Here is a 26557-nt window from a genome sequence, read left to right on the forward strand (position 1 = left end):
GAAAAACAATGGGAAGGACGCCGTGGAGAACTGACAAGATAGGCATCCTTAGACTATTCTGTAACCATTAGAAATTAGAAAATATAGGGGCGCCTGGATGACTCAGTCGTTAAGCATCTGCCTTTGACTCAGGTCATAATCCCAGCGTGCTGGGATTGAGCCCCGCATCAGGCTCCATGCTCAGCAGGAAGCCTGCTTCTTCCTCTCCCTCTCCCCCTACATATTGTGTTACCTCTCTCACTGTGTCTCTTTCAATCAAATAAATAAAATCTAAAAAAAAAAAAAAAAAAAAAAAAAAAGAATTAAATGTCTGTACTCTTCATTTTGGCTCAGGTCATGTACTCAGGGTTGTGAGGTCGAATTCCATGTCAGGCTCCATGATTCTCTTTCTCCCTCTCCTTCTGCCCCTCCCTAACCCTCTCCCTCTTTTTCTTTCTAAATTTTTTTTTTTTAAATCTTCCCTTCTAAAAATATATATATGAGTAAAATAAATGAATCAATTTGAACCAAAATGCTAAGTAACTAACAAACAGTACACATGGCAAAAACACAGAGGTGGTATGCAAATGACTCTAGGTTAGGGAATCGCTGCATTTTTTTTGTTGTGATATTTCATCTTTGGTGTTTTTAAACTTTTATTCCAGGATCTATCTCTTGCTGAGGAAATGACTGTCATATAGTTCTAAACATCTCGAGTAGATAGTAGGAAAGAGGAAGAGAAGAAAACTAAGACAAAGTACGATAAAGGGGAAAAGGATGAATGACTCAGTACTCTAAGCACATCAGTTTGGCTTGTTTACCTTTTATTTTTATTTATTTTTTGGAATGAGGGGCCGAGAAAGAGGGAGATAGAGAGAATCTCAAGCAGGCTCCACACCCAAGACAGAGCCCACGCAGGGTTCCATCTCACCACCATGAGATCATCACACCTGAGCCAAAATCAGAGGTTTAACTGAGTCACTCAGGCACCCCATAATGTCCATCACCTTATTTTTGAACCTCCAGTGTCTACTCATACTGGTGGGCAAAAACTTTTGAGATCATTTTCGGATACATTTTATTTAGTTCCCCACTGCCCCTAGGGGCTCCCAAGTATCTTGAGTATCGATCCCTTCTCTTCCCTTACGTTGACCAAAGCGGCCTTCCTTAAGGCACCCTCACCTCTCATCTTCTCTGCAGACTCTATGGCCCCTTCCAGATTACCCAGAAATATATACAGAGAAAGACTGTATATATCAAAATATATACAGAGAAAGACTCTGACAAATGAAAAGAAAGACTCTAAAAAATGAAGAAAAAAGAAATGCCTAAGGGCCAAAATCTATCAGTGTTCAGTAATATCTAGGCTGGGAGTTACCCAAGCTGTCCTCCTGAATGTCTGATTAATGGGCCTAAATGGATATTTACAGATCATTCATATACAAAAAACATACAAGGTTTAAAACCACATATATATGCTTTTTTAGATATGTGGGTGTATGTATGTATAGATACATACATGTGCACACACATATATGCACACACACACTCAATCTTTCCATCTCCACCACAGTACTCTGAGTTGCTGCTGTCGTCTCCACCCACCTGCAGTGGTGGTCGTGCGAAACTGCTCCAGCTTCCTGATCAAGAGAAACAAGCAGACACACAACACGGAGCCCAATAACCTGAAGGCTCGCAACTCCTTCTGCTACAACCTGCTGATTTACCGCAAGACTGTGAGGCTTAGACCCGGTGCCCCCATGGCACGGCTATAGCGATGGTCATGAAATGGAGATCCAGCCAGTGAAAACCCGCCACCTCCTACGTGCAGACCACCATCAACAAGAATGCCCGGGCCCCCCTCAGCAGCATCAGACACGTGACATGCAAGAACAGGGACTGCCCGGATCTGCGCATGCCTGCCTATTGCAGAATCCCCGCGCTATCCGATTCAACCTGGACCGGGGGGATGCTGAGGAGGAAGCAGGCCGCCGCCTCCAAGGGCCGCTGAACAACTTTACCCCAGCCCCAAAGCAATAAGCGTGTCAAACACCTCAAAAAAAGTCGTATCTAGAATACTTTTAAACCATAAGAGTCATAAACTGTAATCAGTCACAAACTGATTTCAGCCCTGATGAGATTTATTGAAGTTTTCCAAGTAGTTTTCTTATTGGGGGAATCTTCTGGACAAACGAATGTGCGACATCAAACTGGCACAGATGTTCTATTTCTGGTTACTAACTGACATGTGGGCTTGTACAGAATCTCTTGTAAGTTTATACAGCAAAACTTTGATATTCTCAAAGGCCAAGCTCTGCAGTTGATGGGAGTTTCTGTACTTACAAAACAATGAACTAGAAATTATCCTAATGATTTTATCGAGGTAATACCACCCTATGGGACCCAGCCTGGGGTCTAGTCAGCCAGCATCTTCCCAGAGGTAACCCTTTGTCCTCTCCCTCAAATCACCCTTATAACGGGAGGGGTTTACATGGTTCAAATTACAGCAGATGTTCTATGAATTAACTTTTTTTTAAATTAACTTTGGGAACTCAAGTTCCTGAGCCATTTCCTTGAACAGCCTGAGGAGCAAATCAAGTACCCAGTGTAGACATACAGTCATGAAACCTGTCTACAATGGAAGACAAGCAGAAACCAAAAAACCTCGTTACTATGAAATTTAAAAAAAAAAAAAAAAAAGATCGAGGTCTAAAGTTTCTCAAATTTAAATGCACACTTGAGTCATGAGCTGGTCTTATAAAAATGCAGATTTGGGTTCAGGAACTCTGAGATGGGGCTCGAGCCACTGTGTATCCAACAAGCACCTGGCAATGGCTCCACACTTGGAGCCCAAGGACCTTGCGCTTGGAGTAGGGAGGTCACAGCATTTAAGTCCAGGTGTCCCATAAACTTTGACTTCATCAGTAACTCAGCTAGCGAGCACCCAAGGAATGCTATCATAGTTAAGAGGCAATACAACATGTTTTGTGTACATTTTTGTTCTTTACCAGAAATTACGTTTACAGGAGAAGACTTTTCTTTTGTGTCCATTCTTATCAGGCTCCGTGACTGGGAATAACGTGGTTTATCAGTCTCTGACAGGTTGTACATGGCTAAGCTGTGGATTCGGCTCATCTACCCCCAAGAGCACACACCACAGACGCAGGCTAGAGGCAGAGCTGCCAGCCTCCTGAGCACATCCTCTAAAGCGCAAAGATCTGTGGTGGGAAAGGGCACTCCCATGGTTTTTCAGATCATTCCATGCACTTTTTCCTAGCATTTTTTAAAAAGATTTTATTCGTCAGAAAGACAGAGAGAGAGCGTGCACAAGCAGGTACAGTGGCAGGCAGAGGCAGAGAAGCAGGCTGCCCCCTGAGCGAGAAGCCTGATGCTAGACTCAATGCCAGGACCTTGAGATCATGACCTGAGCCTAAGGCAGCAGCTTAACCCACTGAGCCACCCAGGCATTCCTTTCCTAGTGTTTTCAATAAACACACCAAGACCCCAAGAGTCAGGCACGTAGTATGAAGCACCTTCATTTGAAAATTCCTGTGTGTCATAGAGAAGAGGCTAAGATGACTCAAGGATGGCAGCCCTCAATTTCTCATCTATTCCTACCCCTGAAATTTTCAACAGTAAAGTTAGGCCTCCTGTAAGAGGCAACAGCCACAGGAAAAACAAAGACGAAAAAAGAAGAAAAAGAAGAAGAAACTAGATGATGCACCCAAGGAGAAGTGGATTCGGGGGGTTTCCTTGTTGGTTTTGCCTTCTTGATAGAATTGTCTAATTTAATTTTTAAATTCCTGATTTATTATAAAGTTCAGTATTTTTTCTGTCTACAGGCTGCAGCCCCTTAAATCACTGTCATGGGTTGGAACCAGACTGTTTTAAAACTGCCACAGGCATATCAGCATTCCAAGGGGAAGTATTGTTTAATGAAACTTCTCAGTTGCATATGTCTGCGTACTGAGTTCAATTGTAAAGTGCATTTCTTAGTGGGGATCCTGATCAAAAATTTGAAAAACACTGGACAATAGTTTGCTTTTTGATAGTGGAGTGTTCTTTAAAGCCTTCGTTGTGTTTGCTTTATTTTTACTATATTCACCTGGCATTGCCTAAATTAGATGAGTTCAGGGTAAGCAGCCCCTTCACATATTTCTCTGCCACTGTAAATTCCTAGAACTCATGTAGCAAGCTCATATTTTATATGTATAATACGTATAATATTAAATTCCTCCAGACTATCCATCATGTTAACAGGCCACATTTAATCCACCTCTGAACTATTCTGGGTGGTCTTTACTGCCCTACATTTAACCCACTACTGGGAGTGCTCAATCCACAGCTTCTGCCTTACAAGGCAAAAGAGTTAAAGAGTTATCAAAGAGTTACCCAAAAAGTCCTGATTTTTCTAGCAAAGATTGCAGTGGGCACCATAAATACATTAAAATTCTTTAGCACTCCTTATTTTATGCAGGACTTTCACTCCTTTCCCCGTGTGAGAAGGGTCTTTCTATTTCTCAGCAGTAGTCTGTCCTACTTGGTTTTCCGTTAAACAGAGCTGGTGTCAAGTTTCAGCTCCTCCTTGAATTCCAGCCTGCTGAGACGTCCCTCTAGAATCATCCAAAATGGAGCCGCTTACAGCATACCCTTTAAGATGTTCAGGGTCGAAAGCAAAGGTATTTGCAGTTTTACTGTCTATGGTTCTATGCACAGTAATGTTATTTCTTCTACAACTAAAATTCCTAAAACCTAAAATCAACAGCTTTTATACCTTCGAAGTGAAAGATGCAAAAGGAAGAACGGTTTCTCTGGAAAAGTTTAAAGGCAAAGTAAGTTGCATCTTCTGATTTTTTTTTCCATTGTTCATTCATGTTCTCTGTTTAATGAAATCAATTTTTCATTGTTAAAGGGTCGTAAGTTATACTTTCATCTTCAAAGTAATGTTACTTGTGTATCATTTTAGCCATCAAAGTTCTGATAGTGTATCTACTTCTAATTGATAAACTCTGTCCTGTCTTCAGAGGCATGCTGAAATAATCCTTTAGGTTGTTTAGGAAATTCTTATAGTTAGTAATGTGACTATGGAGACATTAAAAAACATTAATTCCATAATCTAGCAACATTAAAAACCACTCTTATCGATGTTACTATCTTTTATTTAAAAATAAGCTATTGTATCCGATGCTTTTTTAACGGTGGTGATCTTTCAGTCTTGATTCATGCATCCAGGTTACAATTTTCAATAAAATTGGGTATATCTAAAAATATGAAATAACTATCTGCCTCAAAATGGTTTGGGATTTTAACTACTTGCAGACTTTTTTTTTAATCTTTTATTTGCTTCACTTTCCGGTTGGATTTTTTTCTTTTTCCGGGAGGTTGCCCTAGTTGTAAACGTGGCTAGTGACTGCCAACTCACAGACAGAAATTACTTAGCACTGCAGGAACTACACAAAGAGTTCGGACCATTCCACTTCAGCGTCTTGGCCTTCCCATGCAATCAGTTTGGAGAATCGGAGCCCCGCCCAAGCAAGGAAGTAGTATCTTTTGCAAGAAGTAACTACGGAGTGACATTCCCCATCTTCCACAAGATTAAGATTCTAGGATCTGAAGCAGACCCTGCATTTAGATTTCTTGTTGGTAAATATCTATCTTGCCTCGCCAGTTTAATGTTTTTAATTGCTTTTCCTTTTTAAAACAAAAGAGACCAGGACCATACTTCTCCATTTCATTTGAAATGTTTTAGTGGGAAAGTTTGATAAAATACCAAAGAGCCAGAATCTCGTGTTTTGTAATTTTCTAGAAGTTATGCTTCCCTGAAGTCAATGTTTCAACCTCTTGAATGGCAAAATGAGTCTACTCTCCTTATCATCATTTTCCTGAAGAATTTATCTGAAGTGTGGTCATGGCTATCATCACAAAATATCTTCACAAAATAGCTCTTGGGGAAATGTTCCTCCCCATCTATGTCTCATGAATATTGACAGGCATTATTAGTAGACATATCTTTGTGGTTAATTTTATGTTGTTTTACTTGTCTGAGATACTATCTTTAAGGATGAATAATGTCTCAGTTTACCAGGTTTTTGCTAAAATTTATAACAGAATATAAGGATTTTTTTGGAGGCGGGTATATTAGGCTATGTCTAAAATTAGACGAGCTACAGAAATCTGTTTAAAGATTTTCCTGGGTCAAAGGTAGTGAGATATAGTGACTAAGGGCATTGGTTTTAGCTTCATTCTCTGGCTTCAAACCCCTACTCTGTTGCTTTTGCTGTGTGGCTTCAGGTACATGAGATAACTCCTCTGCGCCTTCTTCCTCATTTGTGAAAGGAGACTATTAATACTATCTACTGCCTGACATTGTTTGTATTCCTAAGTATATTACTAGCAAAAAGCAAAGTATTTAGATGCCACTTTACCTTGCCAAACATTACTCTAATGGATATTCAGCTAATGTCCTCTCATCTGACTTATACAGATGATATCCTCAGCCCTACTTTTACAGATAATTTGAGTTTTCATAAAACAGTGACCTCCATCAGATAATCAAGTTTCAAGTCCAGGAAGTCAGCTAATGATACTCTATAAAATTTAAGTGTGAAATCAGAATCTTTTAAAAACATATTTAATTTCAGGACGCCTGGGTGGCTCAGTTGGTTAAGCAGCTGCCTTCAGCTCAGGTCATGATCCCAGTGTCCTGGGATCAAGTCCCACATCGGGCTCCTTGCTCGGCAGGGAGCCTGCTTCTCCCTCTGCCTCTGCCTGCCATTCTGTCAGCCTGTGCTCGCTCTCTCTCCCTCTTCTCTCTGACAAATAAATAAAATCTTTACCAAAAAAAAAAAAAAAAAACATATTTAATTTCTAGGGGAAATTAGCACAATGCTTAACACCTTGCATATATAATCAGAGTGATATCTTCATTCCTTTTATTTCCAGGATACACTGAGGAAAGACAAGCCAGAGCACATATCCTTGTAATCATGTTCAGTTATAGCAGCCAAATATGTGGGCATCATAGCTCCTGAGTTCTCCCCGTTTGTCACTAAAAAAGCTTCTGAAACTCCACCGACCCCTTGTAACCAAAAAAAGTAACAGTGACTTAAGGTTTCACTGAAGTTAGATGAAGCTCCAGAGACAAAGACTCTGAGATCGTAGTCAAATGAAAATTACATCTTTTTAAAACAAGCCAAAATGGACTGTAACTGGTCACATGGTCACAAACAGGCCCATTCTGCCCGTGTGTACAGTTGTCACTAGACAGGGCATCTGGACACGGAGGCTCATGGGGACTGAAGCTCGACCACAGCAAGGCGTGTGTTGAGGGGGCTGTACCCATCTGGAAAGGTGTCTTTTCTTAATTCACATCAAGATGTTAGGTCAGCTAGAAAGAGCTCTGCCCTAACATGTAGTATCGTTAGAGAAACATTTTTCATTACAGAAAAGGACAATTTTTCAAAATGATTTTGAGACAGTTTTCATGTGGTAAAGTGATACGCTGAGTCACTGATGTTTGCTGTATCAGAAATATTTTTCTCTAATAATGAAATAAATTGAACTGCTTGGCACAGTGCACAAAGTAAAGCGCATTTAAGTAATCAGGCTACTTTTTATTTCTTATTTTTAACCTATGCTCCCTCGTTGGTTCTTTCTCCTAGCACAAAGTATTGTACACCTTAAAACTATAGGCAACGTGTTCCTTCTACCTATTTAATCTCGATTTCTGAAAAAATAATTAACACTTGTTGCCTCTGCTTCCCTGTCTCCGTTTCCTTCTTAGATCACTGTGTCTGGCTTCTTGCCAGGATCTCCTGAACCTTGACTCCTACTGAGTCAAGGAGTCACTGAACCAGTGACTCCTACTCTGGCCCCTTCCCTTTCTTGTTTTCAGGTTCCTCCTTTCCATCAACCCTTAATTCTGCTGAGCCTCGGAATTCTGCCACAATCCACTGGGGCTCTTATTCTATCCCCTTTCCCTGAGTGAGCTCTCTCTCCTAAGATCCAAAGCCATATAGTCAATGGCCTCCTCTGACTGGATGACCCACAGACACCTGAATCCCCTCACATACAAAAACAAATTTGTCATCATTGTCCTAAAATCTGCTTGCTTTTCCATAGGAGTAGGAAGGTCTGTGTATCAGTCCTGGTTCTACCACTTACTAGCCATGAGACCTTGAGTCTAGGACTCCATTTTTCTCATCTGCAAAATGGGCTTAATAATAATACCCACCTCACGGGGTTGCTGTAAAGATTAAATGGAAGGATCCATTTAGAGCAATGAGCACACATTCCTAGGTACATAGTGAACAAGTTATTTATATTTTTTCTTTTTTTTTCTTAAGATTTTTATTTATTTATTTGACAGACAGAGATCACAAGCAGGCAGAGAGGCAGGCAGAGAGAGAGAGAGGGGAGGAAGCAGGCTCCCTGTTGGCAGAGAGCCCGATGCGGGGCTCGATCCCAGGACCCTGATATCATGACCTGAGCCGAAGGCAGAGGCCCTAACCCACTGAGCCACCCAGGCACCCCTATTTATATTTTTTTCTATGTTAGTCAATGCACATCAATTCTGGGTAGTGTAAGTGGAAAAAAATCTACATTTCTTACATAAATTTAAATCTATCAAAAGGACAGCATAATTTCTCAATATGATTTAACACTATATGTTAACTGGAATTAAATAAACACTTAAAAAATAATGCGATAAAGAATTCCTTTCCAGGGGTGCCTGGGTGGCTCAGTGGGTTAAAGCCTCTGCCTTCGGCTCAGGTCATGATCTCAGGTCCTGGGATCGAGTCCCGCATCGGGCTCTCTGCTCAGCGGGGAGCCTGCTTCCCCCACCCCCCGCCTGCATCTCTGCCTACTTGTGATCTCTGTCTGTCAAATAAGTAAATAAAATCTTAAAAAGAATAAAAAGAATTCCTTTCCATTTTTGTCTACATTACATGTAACGATATTAAAACCATAGATAACATTTAATATGAAAATAATTCCATACATGCCATTACCAAGGACCATTGGAACATCATTTTATCTCTAAAAATGTTAGGAAACTGAAAATTTTGAGTGACAAAGTAAATTTTTTTTTGTTTAGATCTGATGCAAAATAAACCACTTTGTTTCACGATTCCAGATCAGTAGAATCATCAGTGAAGTCACCAAATATACAGAAATATGGTTACTCATGAGTTTTGCTTTATTTGAGTGTTTTGCTTTTTGTTTTGTTTTTGACATTGCTAGAACTTGATTCTAATGTTGTCACTTACGTAGATACTAATAGGAATGACAATCTTAGCAAAAGAATAAAATTGTGCTCATGAAAATATATTCTGGTATTTTAGATTCTTCAAAGAAGGAACCAAGGTGGAATTTTTGGAAGTATCTGGTCAACCCTGAGGGCCAAGTTGTGAAGTACTGGAGGCCAGAGGAACCCATTGAAGTCATCAGGCCTGAGATAGCAGCTCTGATTAGACAAATGATCTTAAGAAAGAAAGAGGACCTGTGAACATGGCAGTGAGTCATTCAGACACAGTAATCGGAATATGGACATGTCAGGGCGGGGGTGGGTGGGTTTCATCTGAAGACTCTTGACAATAAAATGTGGCCCTGAAGGATGGGGTGTTTTATTTTTAGGATACCTTGCTGGTGAGTGGTAATGATTGTCCCCGGGTCAGAGATATTACCTAAAGCAAAAATAAAGAGTAGCTAAAAAATCAAAATGCAATATATTAAATATTTCATCTGACCACACTAAATAATTCAGAATACAGAGTCACCAATGTGCATCAATATCCTGTTGTTCACCTTGACATTTTCCAGGATTGTATTTGATGGAAATGCCAACACACAGTGGTCCACACTGTTTGAATTCAAGGCACTATATGTGACTGAAATTTCGGGAGTAACTAAATGTAAATGGCTATTTTTATGTAATGAAATACAAAATAAACATTGAAAAATGTGAAATAGATTCAAATCTCTATATACTTCTGTTTCATGTACAGGATTTTGTTTCTTGTTTGTTTGTTTGTTTGTTTGTTTGTTTGTTTTTTTAAGTACAGGTTTGTAGTATGTTTTAGTATATCTGCCTGAATAGTAACTGATGAATGACACTATCCTAACACTTGAAAACGCCTTCATCACTTTGTTACTTCTAGGTTATTTTCCAGAAGCAGCTCAAATTTTGTAAATAGAATATTAATAGTTGAATTGCAGGCTTTATTTCTGAATGAAAATCCTAAGTGTAAGAAAAAGACAGTATTTGATGATTTAGCTCAATTCTTGGTATAATAATTTTGGTTGCTCATATATTCATTTGGAAAGAATTCCATGCCACATCATTCTGACAGCTGAAACAGTAAGACAACTCTGAATCTTCAAAGGTCTGAATGTAAACAAAGGAGGTTTGCAGTCACAACAGCCTTAAACATCAGCAGTCACCGAACCCTTTGATAGAGCCACAAAATGCTTCGTCTCCCAAAGTCATTAACTTTTATGTTGTCAGTCTTATAATTATTGACTAACAGAGCAACCCGCCAAGTTGGTGAAGACTAGATATTCATTTCATATCTAGGTAGATATTCATTTCATGAATTCAATAGGAAGACTAGGGCAGAAGAAAAAAAGGGAAAGGCAATCATGTAAAATTTGGCTAAGAAGGAAGACCCAATCTCAATAGCCATGGCTCCCAAATTCTGACCTGATTAATGAAAGTGAAGAGGGTTTTTTATGGTGAAGTCAGTAATGCCACCTCAGTATATAGTTCTGTACAAGTGTTTAAAGTTCTTGGAGAAACCAAAAATTTATTTCTTGGATCACCTTCTGCTTCAAAGTATATGTCCAAATACCCACAGTTGGGGGTACAGTTTCTATTAGAGGTCAAGAAGATTTACAAGGATAGATTCAAAAATGGCAGGTTAGTATGTCAGCAGACCTGCTTGTCCCCTTCACCAGTCATATGATCTTGGGCAAGTCACTAGACTACTTTTAGATTTGCTCAGCCATAAGTTGAGGTCAGACTGAACAAAGAGTTCCTTCCAGTTCCACCAGTCAAGAACCATGCTTAACAAGGTGTCTTCAGTGATCAGGAATGGCATCAGTACTGATCTGAATAGTTTTTGAAGAAATAGAAGCCCTCAAACAAGCCTATCTGTATTTTGCGATTTTGCCCCCAAGAGTGTAGAAGCAGTTTGAATTCTGAGCCTCTCAGCAAAACTTTGTTCAGGGCAAACTCTCCAAGTGTTGCTCCCAGAGCACTCTTGCCCTGGGACAAGTGCCACAGGGCTGCTTCAGTGTTTTGTGTGCTCATGTTAGGGTATGAGTAGAAGTGTATACGCTAGCCCTATGCAGGCTGTGTAGACACCCCACTGTCTGATGCTAATAATGCTGCCCTGGGGACCAACCAGGACTGTCCTGGTAAATGCAGTTGAGATGTCCATCCTGCCCAAAGTAACTTGTTCTCCAAAGCCATATAAAGTGGGTTTTCAGTTACAGATCTCCAATCCTGGTTGCTTTATTCAACCTACGGTATCTACTATAGTCAGTGCTTGATTCTCTCCCCTTGTCCTTTGGGTATGCAGAGAAGGCAGGTGGGGATTTGAAAGTGTGTCAAGTGGGTGTCCATTCAAGGTTCTGTAACGATGAGGCTGTCTGTGCTAAAAGAGGGTGTGGAGCTATTTGCTGATGTCCTGCTACCCATAACTCCAATGTCTTATGTGAATTCCACCAGGTACACACATACAGAGGGGGAAAATGTAGCTTTCGTGAACTGAACAGATCTTCCCTGTCTTGGCATCAAAAAGCCTGAGACACAGACTCCTATCTAAATTGAGGAGTATAACAGAAAACAGCTGGCACCCCATCAAGGGTATTCAGTGGCCATTATGACAAAGGGACAAAATCAAATGCATTTAATTGTGATAATGCATAGGCTTGAAGTTTGGCTTATTGGGAAGGTGGGAAGGAGTACTTCATTCTAACTCCCAGTCTTCATCTCATGGCACATATAGCCATGGTGTTGGAGACTGGAATAAATATGAATTTTCCTGAGATGTATCCTGAAAGTCAGACTTCATTTTTTAAAATACTTACTAATTAATATCCATAGTATGTATAGAGGTAGCTATATACAGTTCCTAGTAATTATGGAATAGATAGCATATACCCAGTGGCTGACAACCATCACATCTCTGGAAGAGGGGTCCCAATTTGCAGCACTTGCCAGTTTCCATGGTTTAAATGCTCCCACGTGGCCAACTTCCATCTACCAATGGCTTAATAACTAGCATGCCAAATTTCTGAAAATTTAACAATCATTTCTCACAACCCACTATCAGTGGGCTCTAGGACACCAAAATTCTTAAAAATCAGACTTGTTAGGTTATCATAAGGATCTCCTAAGAGATGTATCTAGAGCAAAAACTTATTATATATTATTTATTTTTATTATGTACTATTTATGTAGGCTATATGAATATGTGGAAATACAGTTACTGAAATATGAAAAGCTTTTAACAATATGCTAATGACAGTAAAATCTAATGACTTCACTGGATCTTCTTTAGGTAACCTCAAGTAGGAAAATACTACAGTAAAAAAAAAATGTAAACAAGGCCTCAGAAGGAAAAAAAAACCTGGTTTTTTGTGTGTTTCAACACGTTTACTGTTTCAGAAGACTACCTTGAACAAGGTAAAAAGTCTTGAGTGATCCCTATACAAAATATTATGTCCTTTGTGGTGTTCCTTTGAAAGAAAAATGGTATATTTAGGTGGAGACAATATGTGGACACTATGTCCGTGTTTATTCCTTACCTGGATTTCATCTTTCCCACAGAATAATAAAATTCTAATAACTGTCATGCCTAGAAACTAACACCCCATACTGTTCCCCACTCTTCTCTTCCTCCCCTTTGCTGAACTGCTAACACTTGGGGGGAATGAAGAGTAGCTTTGATGTCCCAAGTATGGATCCCTCTCTTTCCCTCGTATTCCTATGAAAACATTCTTCTTTTGAATTTACATAGTCATTCTCCTCCTTACCCACGGATCTCCTTAATTTCTCTTTATTGTGTTCCAGTCTTTCCCTTCTTTCTCATCATCTCAATAATATGGAATGGAAGAACAGCTTTAAATATGTATTGATCATTGAGTATGATGTTGGCATTTTATGTCTTGTTCTTTAGTTAAAAAAAATTAAAACACAAAGGCCAAGCCTTCTTAATTTAGTAGGTTTTATTTTTATCAACAGGTCAAAGACTTTCCATAAAAAAGAACACACTGAAATTTAACCTTTTAAGAAAAAAGAAAATGAAAATAATATTTATGTAGAAAGGATCCTTTAAAAATGCTGAAACTAAAATGATAATGGGCAACAATGAAAAGAGAATAGATGTGAAAGTAGCAAAATGCATAAAGAATCCAATTATAGGCATCTATCTCCCATGATTTACATGTTTAAACTTAAAATAAGAATTAAAATTGTAATTATAATTGTAATTTATAATCCAGTAGAGTAGATTGTAATATAGGTCTTTTTTTTTAATATTTTATTTACTTATTTGACAGAGATCACAAGTAGGCAGAGAGAGAGGAGGAAGCAGGCTCCCCGCTGAGCAGAGAGCCAGATGCGGGGCTCGATCCCAGGACCCTGGGATCATGACCTGAGCTGAAAGTAGAGGCTTTAGCCCACTGAGCCACCCAGGCGCCCCTGTAATATATTTCTTACATCTCACTTAGAATATGACTAATTGACCAGACCACCTAAGTCAGTTCCATGAACTTGCTGCATATGTCCACATGAGGACACATATGTCACTGTCTGGGACCCAGCACATACTTGACATTGTTGCATGAGCCAGTTGCATGGGCCCCCAAAGGAATCAGAAAATATTTAAAAGCATATTATACAGTCAATTCTTCCCGCTTCACAAGCTAAATTTCATGTACTACTCCAAATATTTTATGAGTCTGTGACTTCACAGAAGATGAAGTGAATAACTGAAGCAAATCCTACAACTATTAAACTCCATCCCCACCCCAAAACTTCCAATTTTCTTGGTACTTCAAGTGAAAATGTTGGAGTTGACTGACTCATCTTGAAAGTTACCCCAATTCTCCATTCAGCTGGTATATACACATGGTTTTAAAGACCTGCTCTGAGGTCGTATTAAGAAACTGATTATCGGGGCGCCTGCGTGCCTCAGTGTGTTAAAGCCTCTGCCTTCGGCTCGGGTCACGATCCCAGGGTCGCAGGATTGAGCCCGCATCCAGTTCTCTGCTCAGTGGGGAGCCTGCTTCCTCCTCTCTCTCTCTCTCTCTGCCTGCCTCTCTGCCTACTTGTGATCTCTGTCTGTTAAATAAACAAAATCTTTAAAAAGAAAAAAAAAAAGAAAGAAACCGATTATGTAGAGAGAATACTAAAGATTCAGTTGAAAACTTGGGAAAACATTTTAGGCTTTCCATTTCAAACTGTCATTGTATTCTAAGTCTTATATTAAAAATATATACACCACATCACAAGTACTTTCATACTGTGTACCCAGACCTCCAAAAATATTACCTGGGAAATTTTTTTTAAAGATTTTTATTTATTTAGTTGAGAGAGAGACAGTGAGAGAGAGCATGAGAAGTGAGAAGGTCAGAGGGAGAAGCAGACTCCCCATGGAGCTGGGAGCCTGATGCGGGACTCGATCCCGGGACTCGATCCCGGGACTCCGGGACCGTGACCTGAGCCGAAGGCAGTTGCCCAACCAACTGAGCCACCCAGGAGCCCCTTACCTGGGAAATTTTTAAAGAATTAATTGTATTGATTTCTTCATTATTTATAAAGCTTTCTACTGTATTATTATTGAGTAACGGAATAGCAATTATGAGTATTATGGTAACTAGTGTCCTGTTTCATAGCAAAAAGTATACACATACACGCATACACATACACTAATTACAGAATTAATTATATGCTGATGTCCATTGTATATGCAATAAGAGAGCAGTTGCATGTTAGCTGATGCCATTCATATATTCAACCAGCTAACAATACACTGCCAACCCATCACACACAGGTAACTAGTACAGCTTGTTAACGAGAAGGATTTATCCAGAAGCAAGTGGCAGGGTAGTTGTGGCTGCCGTACTGACCCAAAGCAGCCAGCTAACAACACACTGCCTACCTGACTCAGGTCACTCCTGCTTGTCATAGCCCATGACATCACTGAAGCTAATTTGCAACGTGAAACACTGGCACAATGGTAATCTTAAGAGTCCCATAAAAGAAAATTTATAAACAAAACTTGTTCCTCCAAAACAGTTATAAAATATAAAAACATTATTTTTAAATCATAAAAACTTAAAAAGGAAAACTCTCAGAATACTTGCATTTAGTTATTCTCAAGTAAATGTTTGGATATCAAACTATGGTACATGTGAAATAACCAAGTTATACTTAACTGTAGCTTTTCCAATTATTTCTATTTAACGACCTAAAGACCAGTTGTCCGTATTAAGCAGCAAAATATTTAGTAGGAGTCCTGGCAATACATAAGCTGGGCAAAAAAACAAAACTGCAGCTGTTTTAGAAGGGGAAAAATCAATATTAAAGTATTTAGGGAATGTAAGGACTTAAAACTGTCGTTCATCATCTCCCACTATAAATAACATTAGTCATTGCATTCTTAAAGAGCCATTTTGTGTTTGATTTATTGTAACACCACTGAAATACTGAAATTTTTAAATTATAAGAAAAATCTGTTAAAAAGGTTGATGGGTTTGAAACTAGAATCTATGAGGAAAGTCTAAAGGAATAAGAACAATTTGGGGTAGAGAGAAGGCAAGGTGAATGGTGATAGTGAGAGATTTAAAGCTTATGAGGGGGTGCCTGGGTGGCTCAGTGGGTTAAAGCCTCTGCCTTCGGCTCAGGTCATGATCCCAAGGCCCTGGGATCGAGCCCCACATCGGGCTCTCTGCTCAGAGGGGAGCCTGTTCCCCCCCCCCCCCCGCCTGCCTTCCTCTCTGCCTACTTGTGATCTGTCAAATAAATAAAATATTTTTTAAAAATATTAAAAATAAATAAAGCATATGAGGGCTGTTTATGTGGGGAAAAGAAGAAAAACTCACATGGACTTGTTTTATTTTTACGCTGATTACACGAGAAGTTACAGGCCTTTGGCTTCAGACTTTCAAGGAGAAAAAGTACTATATTGGATCAACTTTAAATTGCTAAGGGAAGGACAGACCATCAATTAGGCCACTTCTCCGGTTATCCACAAGATGGCACCATTTCCCCTTTTTTGGGAGGCAAGCTTAACTGCAACAATGGCAAGTGCAACAAGCAACTGTTAAAATTAACAGCCAGCTAGCAATGCACTGCCTACCTGATACATTCATGCTTTCCTGTTGAGGCAAAAACTAGAAAGCACCAGCGGTATACAAATGATTACCACTTCCAGGGATCTTCAACATCTTACAGAAATAGGGGGCAGGGGAGTGTATAATTAGACTCTGTAGTTAGTGATATCTTAGGACATTGATTTTTTAAAATTTTCATATCTTCAGACCACGCCGTACTTCCAACAAATATCTTCTTTAGGAAAAGTTATTTTGTTCAAGATCAGAATTAAAGGAACTAGAGCAAGCCCTAGATACTCACCTTGGAAGAACGTGGATTTCTCTTCTCTTTCAGGTCTTTGGCAAACACCCGCATGACATTCTCCTTCGAAAATACAGACAACATATAGAGAGAAAAATTATTTTTAAAAATCATAATGCTAGGCGTGGGATGTTTATACATCCTCAGCTTGTCCGGCTGCATTTACTTTTTTCTTTTGCAAGCAAGCACCTCCGGTATACAACTAAACTACAGATCGCAAAATGCAGGATCAGGGTTTAGAGTTTTATGCTACATCTTGGCCCTAAATAGGTATTATAAACAGTGCCTTCGACGAGAAGTCCCTGGGAAATAAAAAGACATCACTCACCCACAGCACCTCTTCTTCTGTCCGGACCCTCCGCGGGGCGGTGCGCTCCAGTTTCCACTCCATCTCCGCAGAACTTCCCCCTACATAGAGTTTGGCTTCCCCCGCCCGATCGGCTCTGGTTTCCCCCCCAGCTCTAAGTCGGTCTTGACGCCTAATCGTCAAACATCTAGAGTCTCACCACCCCCTCCTCCCCCCAGGGACCATCATTTTTCACCCTTAATTTTCATTTCCCCCATTCCTCCCACTGCTCCTAGACGGCATTCCCCAGAGTACCGTTTAAAAAGCCGGCTGGGCGGTAGCCGGAGCGGGAATCCCCCCCGTCCCGCTTCTCATTGGCCAGCGCTGCGGTGACGTAAAAATGCGGAAGGGATTCCCCCGGCGCGCGGCGTTGCCCGCCTCCACCTCCCGGCTGGCCGCCCCGCGCCGCCGCCGCCTGCTCTTTGTCCGCAGACGCGCGCACAGAAGCGCCAAGCTTTGCCGCGAGCGGTGGCGGGCCTGATCTGGGCCAGGCGCCCAGGGCCGTCACACCAGCAGGAGAGGAGAGGGTTGGCGGGCGAAGAAGCGGGTTCTGTGAGTTCACGTTCTTTCCATTTTCAAGGTGGGGGAAAAAAAGGTTCGTTATAACGGGGCCTCCTCTGCATTGGTAATAATATTCACCGTTTGTGTAAACCACTGATCTTAGACGTGTTCCCCCAACGTGTTTATCAGCTCTCGCTCCATTTTTCAAAGAGGCAGGAAAACGTGGCAAGATTTCTGTGCTCATGAGAAAGGGGAGCCATCACATTGGTTCAATAAGGTCTCTGCTGTTGCCATTTGGAAGGGGCCAGGTTCTCTCACTTGTGCTTCTCAGCTCTCTTCCCTAACGAGGTTGGTGAGCGAGATGAAGGCATAGGTGAAGGCTGGCGACAGGGAGCGCCTCAGGAGGATTGCAGAGCCAGCAGGAAAGCTGAACAGACTGGGGGCTAAATCAGGAAGGAGAGGATGATTTGGGGGGTTTAGGGAGGGGTTTCGAGGGAAATGACAAGGAGCCAGATGGGCTGTGCAGCCTCAGCAGCCCCACCTAAGCTGCCAAGGGAGGCTGGCTGTGCCATATGGCAGGAGGGGAAACTGGGGAACCTCTGACAGACTGGCAACCAGCTTCTCCCTTCCAGTAACCTCCTCCCTGCCTTCTCCCATTTGACACTGGATTCCTTTCCCTTTAATGCAACCTGTGGGTCTGGGCATTTTCCTGGAAAGGATTCAAAGACATCAGATACTCAAAAGGGTCAATGATTTAAAAATAAATAAATAAATTCACTCTCTTGTTTCCTTCTTACGGAAAGCAAGGAAAATTGACATCAAGGCTGAGACCCAATCTTGAACCAGTTTTCCGTCTGCAATGATAAAGGTTAGGGAAAGTGCTGCACAGGGTAACAATCAGATGAGATTTATCAAAATGCTTGGTAGTCAAATAACCCATGGACTGAAAGATCTGTAAGTTCACCCACAAGAATTTTACCTTCCTTATAGTCTATTCAACTTCCAGTAAATCCTTTCAGCAAACATTGAGGCTAAATAAAGTGAAATATTGGCTGAGAGTCAAATGTATTGTTAATTTAAAGAACAGTTTTGCAAATGCCAGCTAAAATTAGCAGCATATTGGAAATAATATGGGAGACTTTTTGTTCTACTGCTAAGTATCATTTTACGTGTACCACTTATGAGAATGGGCATAAACACAGGAGTAATAAAAGCCAATTTATGATCTTGTAAACCCAGGTAAACTATGATTTTAGAATCCATCTCCTTACAAGTACTAAAAATAGTGAAATACTCTTTTAAAATTCATTTTATCTGTAATGCAATTTATAAATTCCATTTTAGCTGCTAGTTCCACAACATATCACACAGCCTCCAAATGCTTTTTCCCCCTAGGTTAAAACAGAAAAGTAAAAGCCAAGTATTTTCCTTTAAGAAGTTATTGTGCATTTAAATATTCATATTAAAATTTAACAGGAGTGATGGAAATAGAAAAATCACCATTGGCAAACACCACAGTACTAACTGTGGCGGTTGAGAACCATGAATAGTAAAACTGGTGTACATATGATGAGGGGGTTGCCTCCTGTGATCCAATTCGAAAAGGAAAATTACAACTTTTCATTGGACAAATCTGGCAGCCTCCACCTCAACCAAGTAATAAGTTAACCTCACCATTAATGACACATTGACATCCTGTGCCTCCTGATAGGACACATTGGGAAGGGCACAACATAACTTCCGTGACATCCTTGCCAAATTAATTAACAATAACATGCATTTAACAATGAGAAAATGCTAAACAAACCAAATGAAAGAATATTCACAAAATAAATGGCCAGTAGTACTCTTCAAAAGTGTCATCATGAAAAAAAAATATATTACAGATCAGAAGTATCTATCTAAACATGACACATGCATTGTAAGATCCTGGACTGAAACCTGGACCAAAGTGGGGAAACAGGCATTTGTTGGATGATTGCAGAAAGTAAAACTTCCTAAGTAAAACTTAGGAATGAGAAGCAATATGTGGTCATATGAATAGAAATGATAGAATGAATAGAAATTAGTACGGCATAAGTTTTTAGGAGAAAATAGAAACATCCTGTAAACATTTTATCTTAATTTTTATCAAATACAGTTTAGGAGTAATGCCTAATTCATCGGTTTATGTGTCTGTAATGTACCATCTTCAAGACGTTTGCTCTTTGTGAATACGTTTTGCAGATCTGTGATAAGAACGGGGCTGTGAAGAAGATTCCTCTGCGAAGGCCAAGGTCAATTCAAAGGATTTGGAATAAGAAGTTGAGGAGGAAAAGAGATGAGGCAGGGAGAAGGGAGAAGAGGCTAACGTGAAAACACTTTTCTTGACTCCTATCTTGCGGGTGCTTTGAGAGTCTGAGCAGTTCCCTACCGATGGGAAGCAAGAAGATATCCAAAGCTTCCCAAATGCAGATATTTTTTCAATTACATGATCACATTTTCCAAATAATAATGTTACATATCTCAAAAATACACAATGTACAAAGTCAGCTCCCTTCATCCACCCTCCCAGCTTACTCCTTTCCCCCAGAGCTGCTATCAGACCATATCCAATGCATTTACATACAGAAATGTATGTAAATGAGATTTGGGCGCTGTGAACCTTCCAATGTAAATGCGATCTCACTACACTTAATCGTTTTGCAACTTGCTTTTTCTGCTTCACCGCATTCAGTTGCAAACCGGAGAGCTTCCCCATCCCCAACTCCCCAACTGTCGGTTTTCATGCCCCCTAGCATCGCGGCTTCTCCGGGTGGGCTCGCGCCCCGACCTGGCGCGCTCCAGCCCGCCTCCGACTCGCGCCCCACCTCCCGCGCGGGCCAGACCCGCGCCGGCGCCCGCCTACTGGACAAAAGGGACCGTTGCTGGGCTCTGCAACCGCCCCTGGGGCACGTGCCGGCCAGGCAGGACTTGGGGGAGAGCGCCACTCCTGGCGGGATCAATACAGCTCCAGTCACGTGGGACAGGGGGAAGACCGGGTGCGGTGGGAGAGTCGGACGTTGGCCATGAAGTTTGGGGAAAGGAAGGGAAGGAGAGCATCGTGTTCTGGACTGATACTCTGTCTGAGCATGTCTCCCCACCACCCCCCCCCCAATATATATAGCTCAAAATACCGCTTGGGAAGGAAGGAATGACTCCCTTATAATACCAGCAGGGCTCGAAAGACAACTTGTGAAGGTTTTAGTGAGTAAAAGCCTCAATCAGAAGAATAAATACCACCTCACCTCTGGTTACATTGACTTATTACTTTAGGTACATGCATATTTTTCCGTTACTACCTCGTTTCTAAATACAGGGTCTGTCCTTTAAAATGTGTATCTTTAAAATATATTCCTCCATCTATTTTTACCTAAGGTGAAGGGTAAAATTTGCCCAGCTTGGGCGCTTGGGTGGCTCAGTGGGTTGAGCCACTGCCTTCGGCTCAGGTCATGATCTCAGGGTCCTGGGATTGAGTCCCGCATGGGGCTCTCTGCTCAGTGGAGAGCCTGCTTCTCTCTCTCTCTCTCTCTCTCTCTCTCTCTGCCTGCCTCTCCGTCTACTTGTGATTTTTCTGTGTCAAATAAATAAATAAAATCTTTTTTAAAAATATAAAATAAAATAAAATTTGCCCAGCTTAAAGCATGAAATCAGAAGATCACTTCACCTCCAACTACCTAGCTGCTTTAATGCATTTCCCCCTTCTGTTGCTGCTTAGGGTAGCTCTCGCATAGGCTGCTAAGGTATTTACCCCCACAATTTTATGGGATGAAAGGAAAATATCAACCTGATTTCAGTACAAATCTGTATAAAACCAGGGATGAAGTCAAGCATATGAACATGGTGCCGCCTCAAGAAATAAAGGCTCGTGAATGCGTGCAAATCCTTTTACTAGATCTCTTACCAGCACTTGAGGCACAACATAATCCAAAACAGAATTGAGATTTTTCTTATTCCTCTTCTCCCTAAACCATGTTTTCCCCCCTTCAACCAGCCTGTTCCCAATATCCCCCACCTTCCCGGTGGAACAGAATTAAAGTCAGCCTTCTTTAACACTTCCCCTCCCCATAAGCCCAAACCCAGATATCAAAGGCAGTCATTTTCACTTCAGCACTGATTGCATCTGCCTCTTCTTGATCTATTACAGTAACCTAATCGATAATTCCATATCAACTGAGTCCATTCCTTTAACATGTTTATTTGCACAGTGCAAGTTCCATGCACTCTGTAAAGCAGTGAAAATCCAGTGATAAAGCTGTAAAAAGCTATTACGCATTATCTTTAGCTAATTGCATTTCTGCCCTGCTCAAATCCCTGCAAGAATCTTTCCTACACAGAATTCAGTCCCAAACCTTCTAGGTCACATACAAGCCCTCTTCAGTTTAACTTCAGCCTTTCTTGCATCACCTGCCACAATACCAGTATCTTCTTCTGCCAGTATCTTCTGTTCCCCACAGTGTAGATGAAGGCCAGCACTCTCCTGCTTTCAGGCTACCTTGCTTTTTATTGTTTGCTTTTAAGGAATCTCTACACCCAGTAAGGGTCTCATGCTAAAACAACTGAGCCCCTAAGGCATCGTCCCTGCCCCCAGGCTACCTTACTCTTGAGGACTTTTTTTTCCTATCTTCTAACAACCTTATCCTTGAAATTTCAGTTCCTTGTTCCAAAACCCTTCTCAAATCTCCTGAATTCTTGTTTTTTCTCTCCCTTGTGTTCCCATAGCATTTTGTTTGTATCTTTACTCAGCTGAATTCCAGCTTATATATTTGTGTGCAGTATATTGAAAGCTCCAGGAATACAAGGATCTTGTCTTTTTCATCTCTGTGTCCTCCAGAGAATGTCTCAGTGCTTTACGCATAGTTAAGCTTTATACATAGTTTCTATTCAATGTCTGTTTGCTGAATTGATTTGTAGATGATTAGGCCCTTCCCCCCCAATCATGGAATGAGGATTATAGAGTCCGAAAATAAAGGCCTTAATGTGGCTATGCTTAGAAGGTGATAAACCCAAGTGTAAGAAAATTATGAGTAAAAGGGTGAAGTGGAAAGTGAAGGTGCATGGAGTAAGGTAGATCTGGGTCTTCCTAGGCCTGCCACTTGCTAATTGTGTGCCTTGAAGCGTGTTAGTTCATCCCTTTAAGTCTCAGGCTCCTTTCTGTAAAGTATGGTAATTAGTATCCTCTATACTGATTCATGATGAGGATCAAGAGAGATAATATAAGACCCCTGAAAGTATAAATTCTTTCCTTTGAGATGAAGTAATAACACTTAGATGGCTAATTTAAAAGAGTATTCAGATAATAAATATGTCTCTATAAAGCACTTGTCCAGAGGCTAGTATCCTTAGGTCCAGGGCCTACACACAGTAGGTGTCTGACACCTAGCAGGTGGTCAAGAAATATAAGTGAACAAATTCTAAACTCCAATCCCATTCTCTAAATAGTAATACACTAAATCAAGGGGAATCCATATGTCCACTCTAGTTTGAGGGTTATGTCACTAGAGAATATATATTTAAATGTGTTCCAATTTTGGGCTCACCAAGCAACAACTTTTTTTTTTTTTTTTTGAAGATTTTATTTATTTGTCAGAGAGAGAGCTCACCAGGAGGCAGAGAGAGGCAGGCAGAGGCAGAGAGGAAAGCAGGCTCCCTGCTGAGCCCAATACAGGACTCAATCCCACCCAGGACCCTGAGATCATGGCCTGAGCTGAAGGCAGTGGCTTAACGCACTGAGCCACTCCGGCGACGCAAGCAACCAACTTCTTGATTCATGACTTAAGCTTAAGTCCAGACAGTCTTACCCCTGAAATGAAAATGATCTTACTCTGGACAGTTACATATCTACGATTGTAAGCGAATGGGATTCTTGTTTATCCCCCTAGATGGGAGCTTGTACGTCAGTACCACATAATCGCTATGACTTGTGGGTGATTCTGGAGACGTGAACAAAGAGCTGTGGAATTCCACTCTGCCCTTCACTTACCCTGTGATTTTGGTCAGGTTACTCCTTACCATAAAAAGTCTGACTGCAAAATGAGGAGAGAGTAGCCTGAGGGAATGCTAACCTATTTCTCTCCTCTGTATCATAAAGTTCACAAATTACCCACCAAAGTGACCTCCACTTTGTACCCCCCCAACTGGGAAACTCTGCCTGAAATCAGAGCCATTCACTCTTTCACTGTCTGATCACAGCCATCCTGAAGCCCCCGGAAACCATTCCCACCTGTACATGAGAAGTTAACTCTCTAGAGATTAACACGAAAGGAAGCAGAATACCACCAACAGCAGTTTGGGGCCTTAAGCCCTAAAACCAGGGCTTCTTTTTATAAAGCCAAAGAGTCAAGTGTTGTGGAGGGGGCAGTTTAGATAAACCTATGCAAAAAGTTGACTAATTTAAAAATCAGGGGGCGCCTGGGTGGCTCAGTTGGTTAAGCGTCTGCCTTAGGCTCAGCTCATGATCCCAGGGTCCTGGGATCAGGCCCTGCATGGGGCTCCCTGCTCAGCAAGAAGCCTATTTCTCCCTCCCTCTTTCCACCTGCTCCTGCTATCTCTCTCTCTCTCGCTCGCTCGCTCGCTTACTCTCAAATTTTTAAAAATCTTTTTTAAAAATCAGTACTTGTTCCTTCTTACCTCTCTTAAGATTGCTTGTTCTTATACCTTCTTTTTTCAAACTTTCCAGGGGCCACTGGTAATTTAAATACAACCTTTTAGGTCTAGAGTTTGATTTTATCCTATTTACCATCTAGGAAGTTAGTTAGTCTCTTGTTGGTTCATAGATGCTGGTAGAAGACACAAGACTGCTGGGTCAGAGAAAAAGAACTTTATTACTCACAACGTGGCAAACAGCAAGAGCATCATATTTACATCAATTCGTCATGCCTCCAAATCCCAGAGGGGCAATGCAGAGGGCCCGTTGGCTGGCCCCACCATGAATTGCGTAAGAGGAGAGGAACGCTTAGCTTGGGGAATCCACTGCTTTTATAGAAAGCAGAAGCAAACCTGTCCTTTTTTCCCAGATGGACAGGTTAGCTCATCCCTCAAATCTGCTTGTGCAAATCAGTTCTGATAGACTAGATAAAAAGTCGTCCAGACTTTGGATCCTTAGTATATTTAACAAACATGCAGGAATATGGGAGACCCATCTTGGAGTTTCTGCTCCTAATCCAATTTGATTTTTTTTGTTGTTAATTTTATAAAGTCTTTAAAGTCAGAATGACACAAAATGTTTTTCATCTTGTCTTTTTGCTCCTCTTTGGCATAGAGTTGTGAAAAGTTCATAGACTTTGGAGCCAGAAGTTTTGCTTTTGGAACCTTCATAAGGCCTAAAATTCCCCAGATGATCTAGCCTCTGCCCTTCTCACCAGTCTTAACCTGGAACCAGCTGCCTCTTTGGATTCTTTTTGTAAAGACTTTTCTTTAAAGAAGCCATACTTCTTCACCTTGAGATCTGTGTATATAGTTAACCCTTGAGCAATGCAGGGCTTAAGGGTGCCAGCCTCCAAAATGGTCAAAAATCTTTGTATTACTTTGATCCCCCCAAAACTCAACTTCTAGTAGATTACTATTGACCAGAAGCCTTACTGATAACATAAACAGTTGATTAATACATATTTTGTATGCTGTAAGAGTGATAGGCTATATTCTTATAATAAAGTAAGCAAGGAAGAGAAAATGTTAAGAAAATCATAAGGAAAATACATTTATGTTACTGTAATGATTTTATAGAAAAAAATTGTGTATAAGTGAATGCATATAGTTTAAACCATGTTTTTCAAGGGTCAACTGTCTTTTAGTCTTCCTTTTTTTTTTTTTTTTTTTTTTAAAGATTTTATTTATTTACTTGACAGAGAGAAATCACAAGTAGATGGAGAGGCAGGCAGAGAGAGCGAGGGAAGCAGGCTCCCTGCTGAGCAGAGAGCCCGATGCGGGCCTCGATCCCAGGACCCTGAGATCATGACCTGAGCCGAAGGCAGCGGCTTAACCCACTGAGCCACCCAGGCGCCCGTCTTTTAGTCTTCCTATTGCTCCTCCTTGATCTAGTTAATTTCTGTTCTTATTCCAGATTTTAATTGAAACATTACTTCTTTTATTTAACTTTTCAGGCCATATCCCACCACTAAATTATTTGCTCTCCTAGAATCCTGTTTTTTGTTTTGCTTTGTTTTTTTAACAATTAGGATTTATCATGATTCACCTCACCCCAAAACAGGTAGTAAACTATATGTGATTCTACTACAAGAAATCTTGGAGTGATTTAACTTCTCTTATCCTCACTTTCCCCTGCTACAGAACTGAAAGCCTGAATTCAAATCTCTCCTTTCTCTGCACTGCTCTGATTTCTATTATTTCAAGTAAAGATGATTCCAGGAGGTAGTAGAGTGTAGATATTAAGAACGTGGGCTCTTTTTTTTTTGTATGGAGTCTATACAAACTTGGTTTGACTATCCCCTCTTTCATTTACTAGCTCTGATATTTGGGGCAATTATTTGATCTCCTGGCTTTAGTTTCCAGGTAAAAACACAAGTGATCTTGGAACTTTTCCTGGAAGGTTTATCAGCCCCTAGTATGAGCCAGGCACATGGTATGTGCTTAGTAAATCTGTCATGGGCGCTGCTGCCACACTAATTTGTATGCCCTAGAAAGCATAGCCCAATAGGAATATAATGCAAGCTATATATATAATTTTAAACTTTCTGGTATAGACATAATTTATTTTATTTTTTTAAGATTATATTTATTTATTTGACAGAGACAGAGACAGTGAGAGGGGCAATACAAGCAGAGGCAGTGGGAGAGGGAGAAGCATGCTTCCCACTGAGCAGAGAGCCCAATGTGGGGCCTTGGGATCATGACCTGAGCCAAAGGCAGACAATAACTGAGCTGCCCCAGGCACCCCTGGTAGACATATTTTAAAAAGTAAAAATAAGTAGGTGAGATTAAATATTTCATTTAACCTAATATATACAAAACATTTCTACATGAAATCTATATAAAAATGAGAAATTTGATTTTTTTTGTATTGTCTTCAAAATGCTTTGTATATTCTACACTTATAGCACATCTCAATT

General features: G+C 40.7%; 2 protein-coding genes across 3 annotated transcripts in view; one reads left to right on the forward strand and one right to left on the reverse strand.

Annotated features, from left to right (window-relative positions):
• CDC20B (cell division cycle 20B) overlaps positions 1–17015 on the reverse strand; it is a 43558-nt gene extending 26543 nt beyond the window's left edge. Inside the window, exons 1-2 of the mRNA XM_059416373.1 lie at positions 16953–17015; positions 16625–16687 (exon numbers count right to left, since the gene is read on the reverse strand). Of these exons, the coding sequence (XP_059272356.1) occupies positions 16625–16687; positions 16953–17015 (126 nt within the window). The remainder of the gene's footprint in view (positions 1–16624; positions 16688–16952) is intronic.
• GPX8 (glutathione peroxidase 8 (putative)) lies at positions 4590–9952 on the forward strand. Of its 2 annotated transcripts, XM_059416621.1 has the most exons (3): positions 4590–4811; positions 5361–5622; positions 9324–9952. In XM_059416621.1, the coding sequence occupies exons 1-3, from the start codon at positions 4608–4610 to the stop codon at positions 9485–9487; spliced, it is 630 nt and encodes a 209-aa protein (XP_059272604.1). In that variant the 5' UTR covers positions 4590–4607; the 3' UTR covers positions 9488–9952. The 2 variants fall into 2 exon arrangements, with proteins under 2 accessions (XP_059272604.1, XP_059272605.1); XM_059416622.1 differs by lacking the exon at positions 5361–5622 and having other exon boundaries at positions 9324–9492.
• Positions 17016–26557: the final 9542 nt, after the last annotated feature.

The sequence above is a fragment of the Mustela nigripes genome, chromosome 12 (assembly GCF_022355385.1).
Source record: "Mustela nigripes isolate SB6536 chromosome 12, MUSNIG.SB6536, whole genome shotgun sequence".
In the NCBI taxonomy this organism is placed as follows: Eukaryota; Metazoa; Chordata; class Mammalia; order Carnivora; family Mustelidae; genus Mustela; species Mustela nigripes.